This window comes from Asparagus officinalis, chromosome 4, assembly GCF_001876935.1.
Source record: "Asparagus officinalis chromosome 4, Aspof.V1, whole genome shotgun sequence".
In the NCBI taxonomy this organism is placed as follows: domain Eukaryota; kingdom Viridiplantae; phylum Streptophyta; class Magnoliopsida; order Asparagales; family Asparagaceae; genus Asparagus; species Asparagus officinalis.
In genome coordinates this window covers 50,465,844-50,482,304 of record NC_033797.1, presented here as the reverse complement: position 1 = coordinate 50,482,304, position 16,461 = coordinate 50,465,844, and the positions used below count along the sequence as shown (strand labels likewise).

The following is a 16,461-nucleotide window of genomic DNA, read 5'->3' as shown; positions in this document are numbered from 1 at the left end:
AGCCAGCGTATTTTAAGGTATCGTAGGAATAAAAATAGTGAAACATAATATGTCATCTCTTTATTTTCTGGAAAATTTTGCAACATACGCCATTAGTTTGCTGCCCAGCAAGAAGTGAAGAGAATTGATATATCGAGAGCTCGTCTCCTCGATCTCTTGCCGTGTGAACACAACTCTGATCCTGAGCTCCATCATGGAGCATGACATTTATACACAAAGGAGATGCCTGCTGGCCCAAATTCCACCCATTTGCTGTGGTGATCTTAAAGGCCATTAGGTCATCGGAAAGTGATGGGTAACATGCAATGCAAGTAATGAATGTGCACTCCAGCAGAAGCGCAGATTCTTCGCATGGTGACAGAAGAGAGCTCTCCTGCGTTTACTAGCTAAAATGTGTTCTACGATAAACCCGCCATTATCCGAGGTGAACTTCATTTATCGGTGAAGGATAAATTCCACGAAAACAGATTGCCTTCGGTAGCACTTTATACTTCCTAGTTCATTTACTAGCACTTACCAAGATTGTCAGTAGTAGATAGAAAGATGGATTGCAAGTAACCCACCCCCCAAAAACAAAAAACAAAAAGAAGCGACTCCCCTCTTCGACACGAATTGAGGGAGGCTAAGTGGTAGTACATGAGTTCAGCAGCTGAAGGTATAGATGGAGGAGGTTATGCAATTTACCCGGGATGAAATAGGGTCTTCATGCATAAATACCCGCATCCTATAAACCATGACGATCCGCATCAGGACCATTTTGAGGTCGCACCAAGTTATTAATTTCATGTTTTATGTGAGCACTAAAAGGGCTACTCCGATTTAGCCAGACAATAAGATTCTTATGAAGCTCGAGAATTTGCTATGTATTTTGATGAGAATCGACAACAACTCCAGCATTATCAACCGAATGCTACCGCACAGGACCATAGGTAAAGGAAGAACAACGAAATACAAACCAAACTTCTCCAGCCCCTTTGCTAATTGCGTACTTAAGATAATAATAAAGGAAAAGGGTTTTCAAACGCAAGACGTGGATGCTGACAGTCTCTACTGTCATACGATAGCACCTGGGAAATGGAGATATCACATTCAGTAACTTTCCAAGGCGAACAAATACAAGCAGAAATTCGATAGACAAAGGCATTCGGATATTATATATATTATCGCCAAAATACATGGCATTCTGTAATATGTCCTATAAATACACCCTAACGTTACAAATTTGAGTCATGTGAATGAGAAGTTAGAAATTATGCATGCCTCGAGGAGAACTTGTCACGATGAACTTAATAGACAAACAAATTACGGAGATGTCGATCGATGACTCTGTCTTGTAACAAGCAGAGTGGCTGTTCAAACATCACTCCGTGAGTTGTAAGGAACCCACTTACAGAATTCTATCTTGCAAGTCGTTGATGAAACTGGAGGCTATATTAGTCAATTTCTTTCCCGTCTCTCCAGCGATGTTCTTGAGAGAAGATATATCCTGTGATGCCTATGAATGCCAGCAAACAAGGTCAGTTCTTGGTGAACTATCTTCCAAAGCATCTCATATTTGAAGAGATTCCAGACTTATCTACATCCCACAATTATTCAAACGATGAAACCTGTTATTTTTATATATGGAAAGCATGCCTACTGATGTCTGATTCAGAAAATAATGAGGGAATCTTCTTACACAAGACTCAGTTTTCTGATGTCCATAACACCTTAAGGTGGGTAAGCATTTAGCACAAGGGGGGAAAAGGACGAGAGGCCATTCTAGAAAATACCTGGAAGGAGATTCTGTTTATAAGGTCGGTTGCGGTCAGATCCAGACGAGAATCATCCGTGCCATTACCAAACAGATCAGCACTTGAAATGGATGTTGAACCCTGTACAAAGGTGGTCACTTATCATCGATGGATGCTCAATTAGCAGTTTCATCATTAAAATATCAGGATAAGGCAAGGGTGAAGCTGAATACCATCTCAATTCATAAAATAACCTAAACCCACACAAGTACACAATATAATAAAACACGTATATAAGAGCAGGGATCGCCACGGACAAATATTATGATCTCTGTGATAAACTAAATAAAAGGGAAAATGAATCCCGTGAACCAAAGATGCTCCCTATCAAGCATATAAGATATTTTGTACTGTAAGGACATACCGAATACTTCTGCAATGAGATCTGAGCCTCCCTATCCCCAGGCTTCATCTGATCTCCGAAATATTGGGCGGATGAAATTGATTTTGCATTTGAAAATTTCTGTCTAGCTTCATTAGTTTCCTGGATCTGAAAGAACGAATGGTTACACCTTAAGTTAGGATTCAGAAAACAATAACAGGCATGGCAGTAAATGAATTAAACTGAATGCAGTCATTGAAAGATACTACAATCCATCAATACATCTGTAGTAAATATATCATCATTATCTGGCACATAGTGTAGATATATTAAGAGTAATGGTAATAAGACTACAAAAAACAGGACTGCTCCCATACTTCAGCATCTATGAAATATCTAAATATCCGTACCTTGCCATTTCTATAGGATCAATTGATTTTAAATTCATGTGTCAAATATATCTTAGATAAAGTAATAACCAAGGGATGATTTAATCACATTTCTTTTGATCAAATTGCCTGAAACCAAGTAAAATCAGCATAACAAAGATCAGCAATACTGGAGATGGTGGCGGTGAGCTTCAAATGGAGATGGTGAAGGTGAACTTTAATGAGGAGCTCAAGAGAAGGTGATGTCGTGATGGTGATGGTGATGGTGATGGTGAAGGCGGAGCTTGTTGGAGAAAGATTTGGAGGCAGATTTGGCCGTCAATTTGGTGGTGGGAGGCTGTGGATTTGGCCGAAGGAGCCAGAGTTATGGTTAGGTTTTATTTTCATCTCCAGTTGCAGAAGCGGATATGAGAGAGAGCGAAGAAGCAGAGGGTTTTACTTACGAAAATGGGTCAGGTCGGGTATAATAATATCGTTTTTGTTTTTTGAAAGCGCTTTTAAGCACTAAGCAATGCTTTTACGAGCTTTATGCCGGGCAGAAAGCGCCATGTCAGCTTTCATTGATCCCTTTCAATGAAAACAAAGCGGTGAGGCACCGCTTCCACTTTGTAAAGCGCTTAAGCGGCAGGGCTTCTTTCAACACCGGAATATCTAAGGCCAATCTGCAAGAAAATATTAAGAGAAAGGAACCAAAATCACTCATATGCAGCTAAACAATTCATGATATGACCTATCAAAATAACTCGCATCTTCTTGATCTGGAGCCTTTAAGGAGGCAGCTTAATGCTACATGAAAACAGCAGGTTTTTTATGCCCAAATCAGCTTCTAAGTCATAATCTGGTCAACTTGAGGAACCCATAAAAAAACAACTTTGGGATAAGGTCTGGTCCTCTGACACCTGTTCTGATTCCACCAGTTTGGATCAACCCGCTAATTCCTAGAGGAAGTGACCTCTCTAGAATCCATTCCTTCTATTTCAAGAACTGCTAAAAGGCCAAAATGAATCACCATCTTAATCGATAATCTACTTTCGCATTATTCTCCCTTATAGTTATGTTCACAAATGCACATTAACCATTTAAAGATCAGATGGTCACTATTTGCACAGCATACACCCTTCCTCAACCAAGACTAGCTACAAAGAAAATTGAACCATGTGATCTATTTCATCAATTTCAAAAACTGCTAAAAAACAAAAGGGAAAAAACAACCTAATTGATAATTCAATTCCAAACACTTCTTCAGGTACAGGCATTGTTTTATATTCAGGTACAAGCATTGTTGCCAAAAATCTAGATATCAAAGGCTCATCAACTGTTTGATATTCAGGTACAGGCATTGTTGCCACTTCTTCCATCATCAATTTGAAAAACTACAAAAACCTAATTAAACTAAATCGTTACCGTAATTGATAACCTGTTTCCAATTTCTTCTCCTGCAAATGTAGATCCCAAAGGTGTCTATCATTTGATTGACAAGTAAGCATTGTTTAGACTCCTTCCAGCTTGAAACCTCACAGCAATGCTCTTCACAGCATTATGCCTATGACGCTTTCTTTATGTGCTTAAAAGCCTATACTATGAGGGTCCACCAACATTCAGGTTCAGGGTATGGGATAGAGAGTTCTTGACCATAGGAATATTGATTAGAACAAGAGGAGCAACTTTTAGCTTCTGACATCAATTGGGCATGAATGACTGTCTATGCAGCCAAACATAGTTGAAAAGCATCAACTCTAGTATGTACCAATCAAGTCGCCATTCGTACAATGTCCTAAAAACCATCGTCAGTGTACTTCATTGTGCACTTTTAGTACCACCGAAAGGGTCCAGTTATCAGTATATATCACCACAATACAGTACACACAAAAGAACAATTCACAGCATGAGTCCTGGTCTCCAGAAAAAATTATGTATGCTCTGTTTGTACATTAAAGTTAAAAAGGCATAAGCCTGAAATTATTAGCCTCCTAGAGAGGTGACCGCCGCAAACTCAAGATTTGAGCTGTTAGCATGTAACGTACAAAAAAGCATACAGTTTCTGCAGAATCTCAGATTGATAGAAACTAGAGCAAGTATTATGTACAAAGCAACTTGTCTACACCCCAAGTGGAGTGCATCCATTCAATGTATTGAGGTTAGGATCAATGCGCCCAAGTTGTCATGGAACATCAACATATAATAAGACATTCTTGAACCCCAACATATTAACAGTCAGCAAAGGCATAATAGCGAACAGGGAACTAAGTTCCACAAGAAACTTTAAAGTTGAATGCATATCAATATAATAGTCTATAGATCAATATATTAAAACATGCTGCAAATTTCATGTTAACCAAAGGAACACAAGATTAAAAAAAGTCGACCTAATGCAGTCAAGCTAAATGTCAACTTTCAACTTTATCTGGTAGGCCTGTTGGATACAAAACGATACTTTGAATCCACTTGCTTTTAACTTATCATATCAGAAGTCCAAGACAGAACAAACTGATTGTCAGAAAATGGATATAATCGTTGCAGAAATAAAAGCTGAATACTTTCTCAATCAGAGCATTGATTGTTTATAGGAATTGGTCATAAAGTGAAGTGTGTTGTGAACTTCTAAAAGAAAGCATATGCTCACAATAAAACCAAAATGCAAAGTATCTAACCTTAATAACAAATTTGTAGGTAAGGCAAAAATGGAATGAACAACTGCATGCTACTCAGTAGATCAAGAATATGCTCAACATTAAAGGATAAGATAACAAAGGCCTCACTCATAGATTTCGGTTCTTTTGTATACAAAACAAGTCAACAGAGTTCTGTGTGCTGAAAACCTCTAACAACATCACTATTCAAATTTCAAAGGAAACCCATATACTACAGGGAACAAGTTATGGACCATGTAACCAAAGACTGATTAAATGACGAAAGAGCAGAGTCAAATTCACCTTTCTTCCACAAAATTTGTAGTTTCAGCCCTTTGCATTAGTTAATGCCTATAACTTAATTTCTATTGGTCATTTACAGCTTTCTTAAGCAAAATTTAGAGAACCATCGCCATAAGCTCTGACTCGGTTCTTCATGATATTGAGACTATGTCATTGATACCCAATGACAGAGAAAAGGAAGTTTCATTTTACTTGGGTATAGGAAGGAAAAAATACTTCAGCTATCTGATGCATTCTCCATCTAACAAATGCCAGCTGTCATCCGCCGAACACATGTGGACCATAAAAATTATAAAGACGAAAATAGCTGACCATATACAAGGCTGCAAGCAGTATGAACTATGGGCAACAAAACCTTCAGCCCAAGCTCTTAATTGCATTAAGCTCAAATGACTATATGCATAGGCTAAAGAATACAGGAATAGAAAAAAGAGGGGGGAAAAAAGATAACATGAGTCATGACTAATCTATGCTTAAAGTAATTATTACAAGTGGCATTACCTAAAAACCTGACAACCTAGTAAACCATCTGAATAAGAGTCAGATATCAAATAGAAGTAAAGATTAAATAACAAGAAGAAGCAACTGGGAGATGTTACATATGTAGTAGACAAAACTTAGTTCAGAGTAAGAATGAAAGAAATTCTAAGTTATAAAGTAGTCATGGACCATTCATCATGAATGGTTCATCAGTAATAATCAACTAATATTCATCATATAAGAAGGCGTAAATGCTACCGAGTCTGTTTAAAAAATTAATAAACAAAAAGAGAAACTTAAAAGACAAAATTTAATCATACCTGCACTTTTGATGTGGTAGATGGTTTATTTTGAAACCCACTATCCATCCCAAAGTCCGCAAAGAAGCTTGACGATTTTGGTGGTGCTACATGTCCAATCGCATGTGCACCTCTGGAAGCAGTCTCAGTGCCTGGCTCGACATACTCAAATCTAGAAGGAAAAGATGATCCTTGTGTTGAACTAGGAGTAGCCAAAGAAGTAACAGCTGGTGCTGGTTCTTCAGGCTTCTGGTCATAGAGACTGTCACTTGGCTGCATACATAAAATTTACATTGGTAAGATATTTGTGCTTGAAACGTAGGAATGAAGTGATGTACTTGGGATTGCAAGTGGTAGGTGAAGGCTCTGAAATCTCATGACTTCTCTCAGGCCCCAGCAAGCTACCTTATTCATTTTGATGTTACTTTTCAGGAACCATCATTCTCAAAGCATTTGTAAAACTAAAAATAAATAATATGCATTTGAAATAGTAATCTTCACCAAAGAATGTCCTTCAGATTCCAAGTAGAATCACTGACCTTTGTTGTAAGCTTACGAACGCCAAGGCCCCCAGATTTACTTCCAGCCTTCTTAGACCCTATTGGCTTCTTTGCAGCAACTGCTGAATGAATAGGAGCTTTAGGTGAGCGAGTAACTTCTGATGTTTCATGCTTTTCAATTGATTTGTCTTTCACATTTTCTGGAAGCTTAAGCTCAGGAAGGCCATTGGCTGCTTCTGATGTCTGAGATAGGATGGCATCATCTGCCAAGCTTTTAGCAACTTCTTTAGACAGTATCTGCCTATATAACTCAGCAGCTCTAGATGTATATTTTGCCTCAATTTTACCCCCATCAGTCCATCCATGTTGCTTGAAGAAAACTTGTGCACGGTTGTTTCCTCCAAAAGCCATCATCTTTAACTGCTCCGGACTCCATGAGTCTAGATTTGTGGACCTAAAAGTCACAATAGCAACATTTAACGGATAAACAGCTGAAACTTCCTAAGGCCTACGACAAATGATACTAGACTTCGATGACAATAAAAACACACAGCTCTAACAGCTGCCAATTTTGATTAGGGAAACTGAAACCTTTATGCAAAGGGTAAACATATCAAGTGCTAACTTAAAAAACTATAAATACTTCATAGTGGAACAGGCAGGACATTAAAGAAACAAGATGATGCATAAAACATGCTCAAAGAAGATACATGATAATATCTCAGCTTATCAGGCCTCCTGTAGTGGAACATGCAAGTCTATGCAATAATTAACTATTTGCTCCTGATTTAATGGTCATTGTTAAATTTATGCCAATCCCATAACTCCCAAGTGATATGAGCATATGAGCATACCTCACAAACGTAAGAACAGGATTTGCCTTCAATGAAACAACACTCAGTATTGTTATTTCTGCTTAGTCCACAAGTTTTCTCTAAAACATAAATTGAATAATAACCATAGAAGGTTTCTCAAGATCCACATCACATGACTAATAGAGAAACTCTAAAAGATCCTCAGGAGTCATCACAATTCATAATGTAAAGTGTTTATTAAAAATAAATATGTTTCACTTTGTTCTGTCGTGTACTGATGTGGCCTCGCGAAATTTTCAAGATTGGTCATGGAACAGCATCATTTTCAACACAAAGATGTAGATTAAGAAAGCGTTTGTTTTGCCAGAAACAACCCAAATCCATCATTTTTTTAAATTTACCCCCAAATCTTTATATTTTCCAACTTACGCTCAATTCTAATAGAGTTAGAATTCATATTATACCTCATCTTCTTCCTCATAAATAGTAAAATCGAAAAATTCTTTTGACATTTTATGCACCCACCCTTCAAGCATTTCAACAACATCTTATGGACAAAAGAAGAAAGAAAAGAAAAAAAAAATCCTAAGAACCCTAGTCCAACCTCTAGTTACATTACGTCCAATCCCAAGCTCACCTCTAATGGCCTCATCCTCGTTCATGCCAAGGGAACCCTAGTCATCTCATCCTTGATGTTCCAAAACCCAATACACAATGCTCCTAAAATCCATACCCGCCCATGAACCCTAGTCATCTCATCCTTGATGTTCCAAAACCCAATACACAATGCTCCTAAAATCCATACCCGCATCGCCAACGACCACATCCACATTACAGAAAGACGATCATGGTCAAGTCTGATGTCCTCATCATTGGCGGCATCTCCTCCCATCCTGGGAATCATTTCCACCTAGGCACCTACCTATTAATGGTGAAGGCACTAAAAGAGAGGGAGGTAGGGCGGGAGGGAGAGGGTTTAAGTATTGGGGTTAAAACTGGAAGTAATTCAATTAAGTATATTCGGGGCAATTTGATCATATTTTTAACCAAATTAGCAATATATGGAGGAATATACCCAGTTTATTTTCTAATAGAGAAATTGAGAGGGTACAAGATTTTAAGGTAATAATAGAGAAATTGAGAGGGTACAAGATTTTAAGGTAATAATAGAGAAATTGAGGGGTCCAAGATTTAGCATATGCATTTTGTAACACATGTCAAAAGTTAGTAATATATTTCCTGCATATTACTAGTTTGCAGGCATTCTAATTCCAAAATACACAGATCCATCTAATTAAAAAGTATGTTCTGAAAGAAACACCCAAGATGCCTACAGGTATTATATAGGATTTAAAAAGACCAAGTAAATAATTGGAATAACTGGACTCGTATCTGGAATATCATGGTAACAGGCAATTCACTACTTTCAAATGACCAATACTCTTACAAAAATAAACTCAATTACTAATAATAACATCCTAGTCAATACATCAATGAGAAATCATACTTCCTTTATAGCACGAGTTCGGAAAAATCTTTCAGTAGACAAAAATACCTTGGAATTCAAATATTAATCCATTAAGTAATAGTAAGTTGATAAATTAATGCATTCTCATTGGATATGCATGGTATAAAGATAAGGATATAGTTTAAATTGAAATTTAAACCTGAATGAAATTATTAAATGTCAAATTTATAAATGTATACAACATGAAGGGCATATATGCAAAAACCAAATAAATTAACTAGACAAATAATGTCTGCCCCAAAGGTCGAACCTAGGAACAGGACAGACCTACAAATATACATAATGTGGACGGAATATTTACAAAATCCACCAAACAAATTAAAGAGACGAAAGTCATTCTCAAAATTATAAAAAAAAATTAAAATAAACAGCTACGATCTGAGGACACAACGTGGCAATCTCTCACCGACTAAATTTCAAGTAGTTCACTGTACTGCCTAATTAGTTTCAAATTTTAATTATACTATTATTATTTAAATAAAACTCTATTTACAATTGTTATCCTCTCACATGCAACATCACATACCAATATATAAACTAAAAAATTATAATAATTTCCATAGCACTTTCATCTCCTTCTATAGGTATGTGCCTTTGTTATTATCTTCTTATTAGATTAGATTAAATTATTTTAAAATAATTAATTATATTGTATATTTAATCTTTTTTATATCAAGAAATAGCAACAATTTTCATAGCACTTTCATCTATTTTCTTCTTATTATATTAGATTAGATTATTTTAAAGTAATTAATTATATTATATGTTTGATCTTTTTTTAGATCAGAAATTGCAATAATTTTTATAGCATTTTCATCTCCTTCAATAGGTATGTGCCTTTATTATTTTCTTCTTATTAGATTAGATTATTATATTAGATTAGATTAGATTGTTTAAAAAATATGAATTATGAAATTGTAATAATTTTCACATCACTTTCATCTATTTTCTTCTTATTAGACTAGATTAGATTATTTTAAAGCAATTAATTATGTTATCTATTTGATCTTTTTTCCAGATCATAAAGTTTAATTATACTATTATCATTTAAATAGATATTGTTTGTATAAAAGTCAAAGAGAATCACACATGTATATTAGATCTCAATACCAATTATAATACTTAAATATGAGTGTTGGTTCAAATAAATTTCATGTATAGGCTTAACTTATATGATCCTACTTTAACCGGATTAGATAATTTAAATTTTTTTTACACCCAAACTCTTCCATAAAACCAAAATAGAGTAGCAATGATATGGCTCTATATATCCACAGGACCACAGATATCTTAAAAATGAACGAAGAAAACCACACAAATAAAAATCATATTAATTACCCCCACACACCTACTGTTTTCAAAATTACCCTTCTCCATCTCCATCTCCATCTCCATCTACAATATATCCACATACCCAAATTAAGCCGCTAGAGTTTCCCCCTACCAACTACAACATTGATCAACCCTTCTTTTTCCTTTGTACTTCAATTATATAACATTCATTGTGATGAGGACTCACTTGGGTCCTCTGCTTACCTTGAATGCCCGATAAAAAAATAATGTACTAAGTCTTGTATTTAGTTAATAATGAGATCCTGTCATTATAAACAAATTAAGCAAAGATTAATAACTCTTAAGAATGTACTATGTTCCTTAGCTTCCACCGCAAACTTATTAGTTGTTTATTCCTAACCCCAAGAGATTTCAAAATTAATCTTGAGGGTTGCTTGCATTAAAAAGTTATGTTAGATAGCTCATACAGTCTCTTTTATAGTTTAATACTGTCAACACATTTTGTCTCTAGTACATATCAATTATAAGTAATTATATAATTTGATTGATCCAAGTATATCCCAATATATTTTTGGATTATTGTCTTGTCTTTTGCTCTTTATTATATACTAACATGATATCACAATTGATATAGTTGATGAAAACACTATTGTAAAATTGCCCAGAAAAAAAATAAAGGTGGAGAATGATTGATATCGGTTCAATTAAATATGATGATATTGGTTCAATTAAATATGAAAAAAGAAAGAACAAAGGATAATGTTTTTTTTAATTTTTTATAGTCGAACTTAATTTTTTGAGTAAAATTAGGACCTTTAGAAGGGATTTTCATGCAAAACTTTTAATATGTTTATGTGAATGATTTTATCATAAAAATTATACTAGATTCATCATTAATCTTTAGTATTTATTTTTTATTTTAAGTCCATCAATAATTAACATGTCTTGCAATCTTGTGAAAAGTATGTGCTTTGTGCTGAGCTTATACAAACCATCTTAATATTAAGTATTTGATTATATTTTTATTAACACATCAATAATATATTATTGTATTTTTTAAATTTAACACTACATTTAATGACTAAGACAAACAAATTGGAGATTGATGATTTGATCCGATAAACAAATATGTTACATGAAGTTGATATATACAAATTTAAAAAAATAATGTTGTGTATGCAAATATATAAAAGTATATTGATCCCAGTTTTACACTCAAATCCATTTAATAATTTTTTAAAAAATATTTAAATAAAATTTATGGCAAATGTAATTGTTATAGCCTAAAAATCCACCAAGTGCTAATCTTACTAGGAAAGCCTATACGTGTTCCACCCCTCGTCTAATCAAACAAAATGAGGCCGAGACGACTCAAACTACTCCTATGGCCAACTCTATGGGCCGACAACTTGTGTAACGGAGTCGGCGGTACTTGTCGGCCACCTCACTCGATCGACCCTACGAGCAACCCGCACTCGATCTATTGTATCAGCCGACAACTTGCAAGGCCAACTAAAAAGACGGTGCTTCTCGACCCTTGACCAAACAAATAAAGAGACGGTAGTTACCTCGAACTCATCGCCAGCAGACTACTCTCGCATTAACTGCTATGATAAAATCATCATTACTCTAGTCTCATAGTCTTTATGACTCATCGGACCCAGTCAACTCCAAACACCTGCTATCATTCCCTCATTAAATGGTCGGATGACTCACCTTCTTTCGTGGCCGGCACTTGGAAGGTATCTGCCAACTTAGCAGTCTGGCTAGACTCGGCCGAAGTTACCTTCATACCCCTCTGAACTACTATAAAAGAGAACTACGCTACATGAGGAACTTCAGCTTTTTGGCGACTTTGAATAACTACCTATACAATTTGTCTTTCATTTTCCCACTCAAGATCAAGATACTGACTTGATCGTCAGAGGAATAACCGGAGAACCCAATTCCGACCTCTTACGAGTTTTTTATGTGCATGGAAGAACAGCGGGCTCGAAAACCAGTCATCTGAAGGAGTTTGAGGACCCTAAACACTCTCATAACTCTAATATAAACCCCATGTTTGATAACTGACATCAACAGTAATAGTCCATGTTTATAGATTTTAACTCAAAAAGAATCTGACTTATTTTATAGTAAGAAAATAAAAAAAATAAAAAAAAATGATATTTAACCACGCTCATCGGTTCAATTACGATAGCATAAGAACTAGTCATTTCTAATAGCTACCAGCCACCAAGTGAGCAATAATTTCCTCCTATATAGAAGAATCTACATAGCATAAACCTAGGTGGAAATTTATTGAAGGCATAAGCTAAATTTGTGTTTTGAGCCAAATTGAAATCATTTCAAGCTGCTGCTGAATTAATGATTTCATGAAACAGCAGGTCACACTAGGAAGCTGGAAGGTTAGTAGAGATGTTAAGAGAGTAGTACATTGCATTTAATGATCCTACCATTAACTAGAAACCATAGAAAGATTCCACATATTTAAGAAACATAGGATAGAAAATATAGGAAAACAAAGTTCCAACATTAGTTAGAGAAATTATATTATTAACAAAGCCAAGGGACATCATCAGTTTTGATAAAACAATAGCTTAATGTTGTAGGTTGTTAAGAGGCAAAGAAAGCAAAACCTATTAGGACATTTCAGGTTTTTGGACTGGCTCATAATTAAGAAAGTTTAAGGAAGTATCTTTGGAAGCAGAATTTGAAGTTCCATCACCATAGAGCCCTTGATTCCCTATTTGAACTCTTCAATGTGTAGCTAGGTTTCTAGAACAGCTTTAAGAGAGCATCATCAATTTTTCGTACATTTGTATAATGTTGCATTCAACTGTAATTACATACCATGTTATTGCAGCATCCTTATTCGAAATACAAATGGCCCATGACTGGTCCATGATCTTATAGAATGACTTCACGCATCATTAGCTAAAGTCGTTATGTGATGAATTATGTTATTCCCAACATTTGTTTAGTTACGCAACCTCCAAAACACTTAAAACAAAAAAAAAAGTAACAATGCAACATGTACATGTTTTCCAGTAGAAACATGAAAATATGAAATACAGATCTTTCTAGTTGTTGCCCGTAGAATTTATGTATACGTTACATGACAAGACATGAAACATAAATGGAGTAAGATGAGTATATTCCAGTAGAAACATGAAACTATGAAATACAGATCTTTCTAGTTGTTGCCTGTAGAATTTATGTCTAAATTACATGACAAAAGATGTGAAACATAAATGGAGTAAGATGAGTATAACACCATCCTAGGGACTGCTAGAGCACAAGATTTGAAACTGGTTTTTCCCTTTTCTTTGTGGATATGCAATTGCTCTAAACAGAGATGTAATCTGGAAAACATTCAGGAAGCAGACTACAACTTTTGGTAAAGACTGTGCCATGGTTGTGTCTGCCGCATTTTATTGTGCTGCTGGAAATTTCAGTTTGGCAATACAGGACAAGACTTTCATTTTAATTTCAACTTACATTACAAGCATATCGAACCGAATAATGAGAAATCAGCCAATTATCAAAGCCAACCACCCAAAATCTTGAGAAAAGGTAAACACAGCAAGCCTTTGCAGTAAGAATTCTCCATGCAGTATGTGTGTGCTTGCATGCATGAGCAGAAAGAATTTGGTTCTTAGGAGCCCAAGTATGATGTGTGCATCGTGCATATTCATCCATTTTCACAAGTATATCTCTGCGGCATTGGATTGTAATTATACCCAAGAAACTAGAGGTTTGGTCCGAATCAGCTCTACCAAAGCTCCTTCAAGATCATCTAATAACCTAGATAAACAAGCTTTAAAAAAAAATTGTGCATGCAAATTCTTCAACGCGCATGAGCAGAAACATGCTCGAATCATTTTGGGAACAACAAGCTAGATGAAGAGGCTCGCTAAGCCCAGCACTAGATTGGAATCATACAAATGTTTGTTTTTATATTTATATTTTCAGAACTATGTCGTGTTGATATTCTTACTGAAACATGGGCGTGTCAATGGCTCGAAGAGCTCAAGGCACTCAGATCAACTTGATAAGAGCTCCTTCAAGCTCATTTTATAATCTAAGAAATGAGTTTGAATCAAATAAGTAGTTTATTTAATAATTAAACAAGCTTGGACCGAGTTTGGCTCTGTTTTCGAGCTAGTTTAAAAGTGCAATAAAAGTTCAATAGTGAATTAGATATATAATAAAAATTTTACATTTATATTGTTAAACTACATAATTTTGATATTTTCATTATAACCATCCCTTTATTCCAAACACAAATCAAAATCGAGAAGAATATGCCATAAAAAAGAAGAGAAGAAACAGAATTTGTCTTTTTGGAACCTTTGGTTCCTCATTCAAACTGTAGGCTTGCAGAGCTCAGGGCTTGACTCGGCTTGTTGAGACCTGAAGCTATGCGGACTAGAAAATTAAGGATAAAAGCTTGAACAAAATTCAGTACCGAAACCCTAAATTCCAAACAAGGAAGAGAATAAATCATACGAGGAATAAATAGAGGAATAAATCATATGAGCAAGAATATACCATCAAATTCAGTACCGAAACCCTAAATTCCAAACAAGGAAGAGAATAACGCAACCGAGAGCAGACTCCGTACCTGACAAAGCTAATGTGGACACCTAGGCTCCGGTGCACTGCGGAGCAATCGATGCAAAGAAAGATTCCGTACGTCACCGACGCCCACGTCGGATTCTTGGCGTTGCAATCAAAGCACATCTTAAATTCAAAATTTGAGACAAAAATCAACAGTCGAAAACAAATAGATCTCAAATTCGAGGTTCAGATCTCAATGACCTAATCCATTTCAAGAAAATGAAATTTTGATTGAAGAGCAAGACTGGGGAAGAGATCGATCACCTTGTTCTCAGACCGAGATCTGAGCTTCTTAAAGACGGCGTTTTTATCGGGGACGCCATTGGAAGCCATTGGGTTTCAGAGTCTAGGGTTTGAGAGGAGGAGATAGGGAGTGAATCCTCCTCTCAACGAGAATTTTCAGGGGAGAAACGGGAACGAGGGAGCGAAAAAGAGGAGAAGTTGAGAGATCGTTTTACTAATCGGATATTAAATAATAAATGAAGAATGATGATGGCAAATAAACGGTTAAATACAATAGATTAAATAGTTTTATTTTTCCTTAGTCGGCCACAAATGCCCTTGGATTTTCACTTATTTTCAGTACAGCTGGTCAGGGTTAACGGTTAGCGGAGGCGCCCGGTCTGAGCGGCTGCGCTGCTGTTTTATGATGTGGTGTACCTCGCTCTTAACGTGATCCTCAAGGACAGTATCTTGCTGGGGTCGTGCAAGAGCACGTTAATGAATAATTTCACGCGCTATAATAAGTGAGGGAACATTGACTTTGCTTGCGAGCGTGGAAAGGTGACGTTCATGGAAGAGGACATTTAGCGACCGCTTGTTAAGTGCATATTTTACGGTACATTGTTACACAATTTAAGTCTCTCATTATAAACTATTATTTTATATATATAATATATATATATATACTATATATATAGAAAGAAAAATGTGTATGCTGGTGTGAGTTGTTTATATTCCTCTCTCATTTATTTAATTCGCTAACCACTCTTCAACTATGGTAATGTGAGGTCTCGACTATAATGAATGAAGGGAAATATGTCACTCGTCACTACCAAGCACAAAAACTGTGTTCTGGTAGCCCATTACATACTCATCTCTCTCTCATCTCTCTCTCTCTCTCATCTCTTCTCTCTCCGTCTCTCTCTCTCCTCCGTTATATATATATATCATATATATATAATATATATATATTATATTATATTATATATATATATATATAATATATATATATATATATATATATATATATATATATATATATACTAGTATTTAGACCCGTGCAAAGCACGGTTTTTAAATTATATTCTGTAAATATTGATTATGTTAACAAAATTAAGTATGATGTTATAAGTAATTGTAATATTCTATTATAAATTCAGTTTAGTGTAAAAGGGAATTGAAAAAAGTAATTAATATTTGGTTATTATTCGTTTATTAATGATCAAGTTCGAAGCGATACTTCATTTAATACTAAAATATATAT

General features: G+C 35.4%; 1 protein-coding gene across 1 annotated transcript; it reads right to left on the bottom strand.

Annotated features, from left to right (window-relative positions):
- LOC109837432 (probable ADP-ribosylation factor GTPase-activating protein AGD8) lies at positions 1,123–15,453 on the bottom strand. Its single transcript, XM_020405667.1, has 7 exons — positions 15,240–15,453; positions 14,980–15,098; positions 6,756–7,170; positions 6,238–6,489; positions 2,158–2,283; positions 1,773–1,874; positions 1,123–1,495 (listed from the first exon to the last, which is right to left on the bottom strand). Exons 1-7 carry the CDS (start codon positions 15,306–15,308, stop codon positions 1,388–1,390), a joined length of 1,191 nt encoding a protein of 396 aa, XP_020261256.1. The 5' UTR covers positions 15,309–15,453; the 3' UTR covers positions 1,123–1,387.

Bases quoted from the DNA above. Each gene is read 5' to 3' on its own strand.
- LOC109837432 (XM_020405667.1), bottom strand. From the start codon at position 15,308: ATGGCTTCCAATGGCGTCCCCGATAAAAACGCCGTCTTTAAGAAGCTC. The intron at 7,171-14,979 runs GTACGGAGTCTG...TGTGACTTTTAG, and splicing joins GTCCACATTAGCTTTGTCAG to GTCCACAAATCTAGACTCAT. The intron at 1,496-1,772 runs GTATTTTCTAGA...TGGCATTCATAG, and splicing joins TAAACAGAATCTCCTTCCAG to GCATCACAGGATATATCTTC.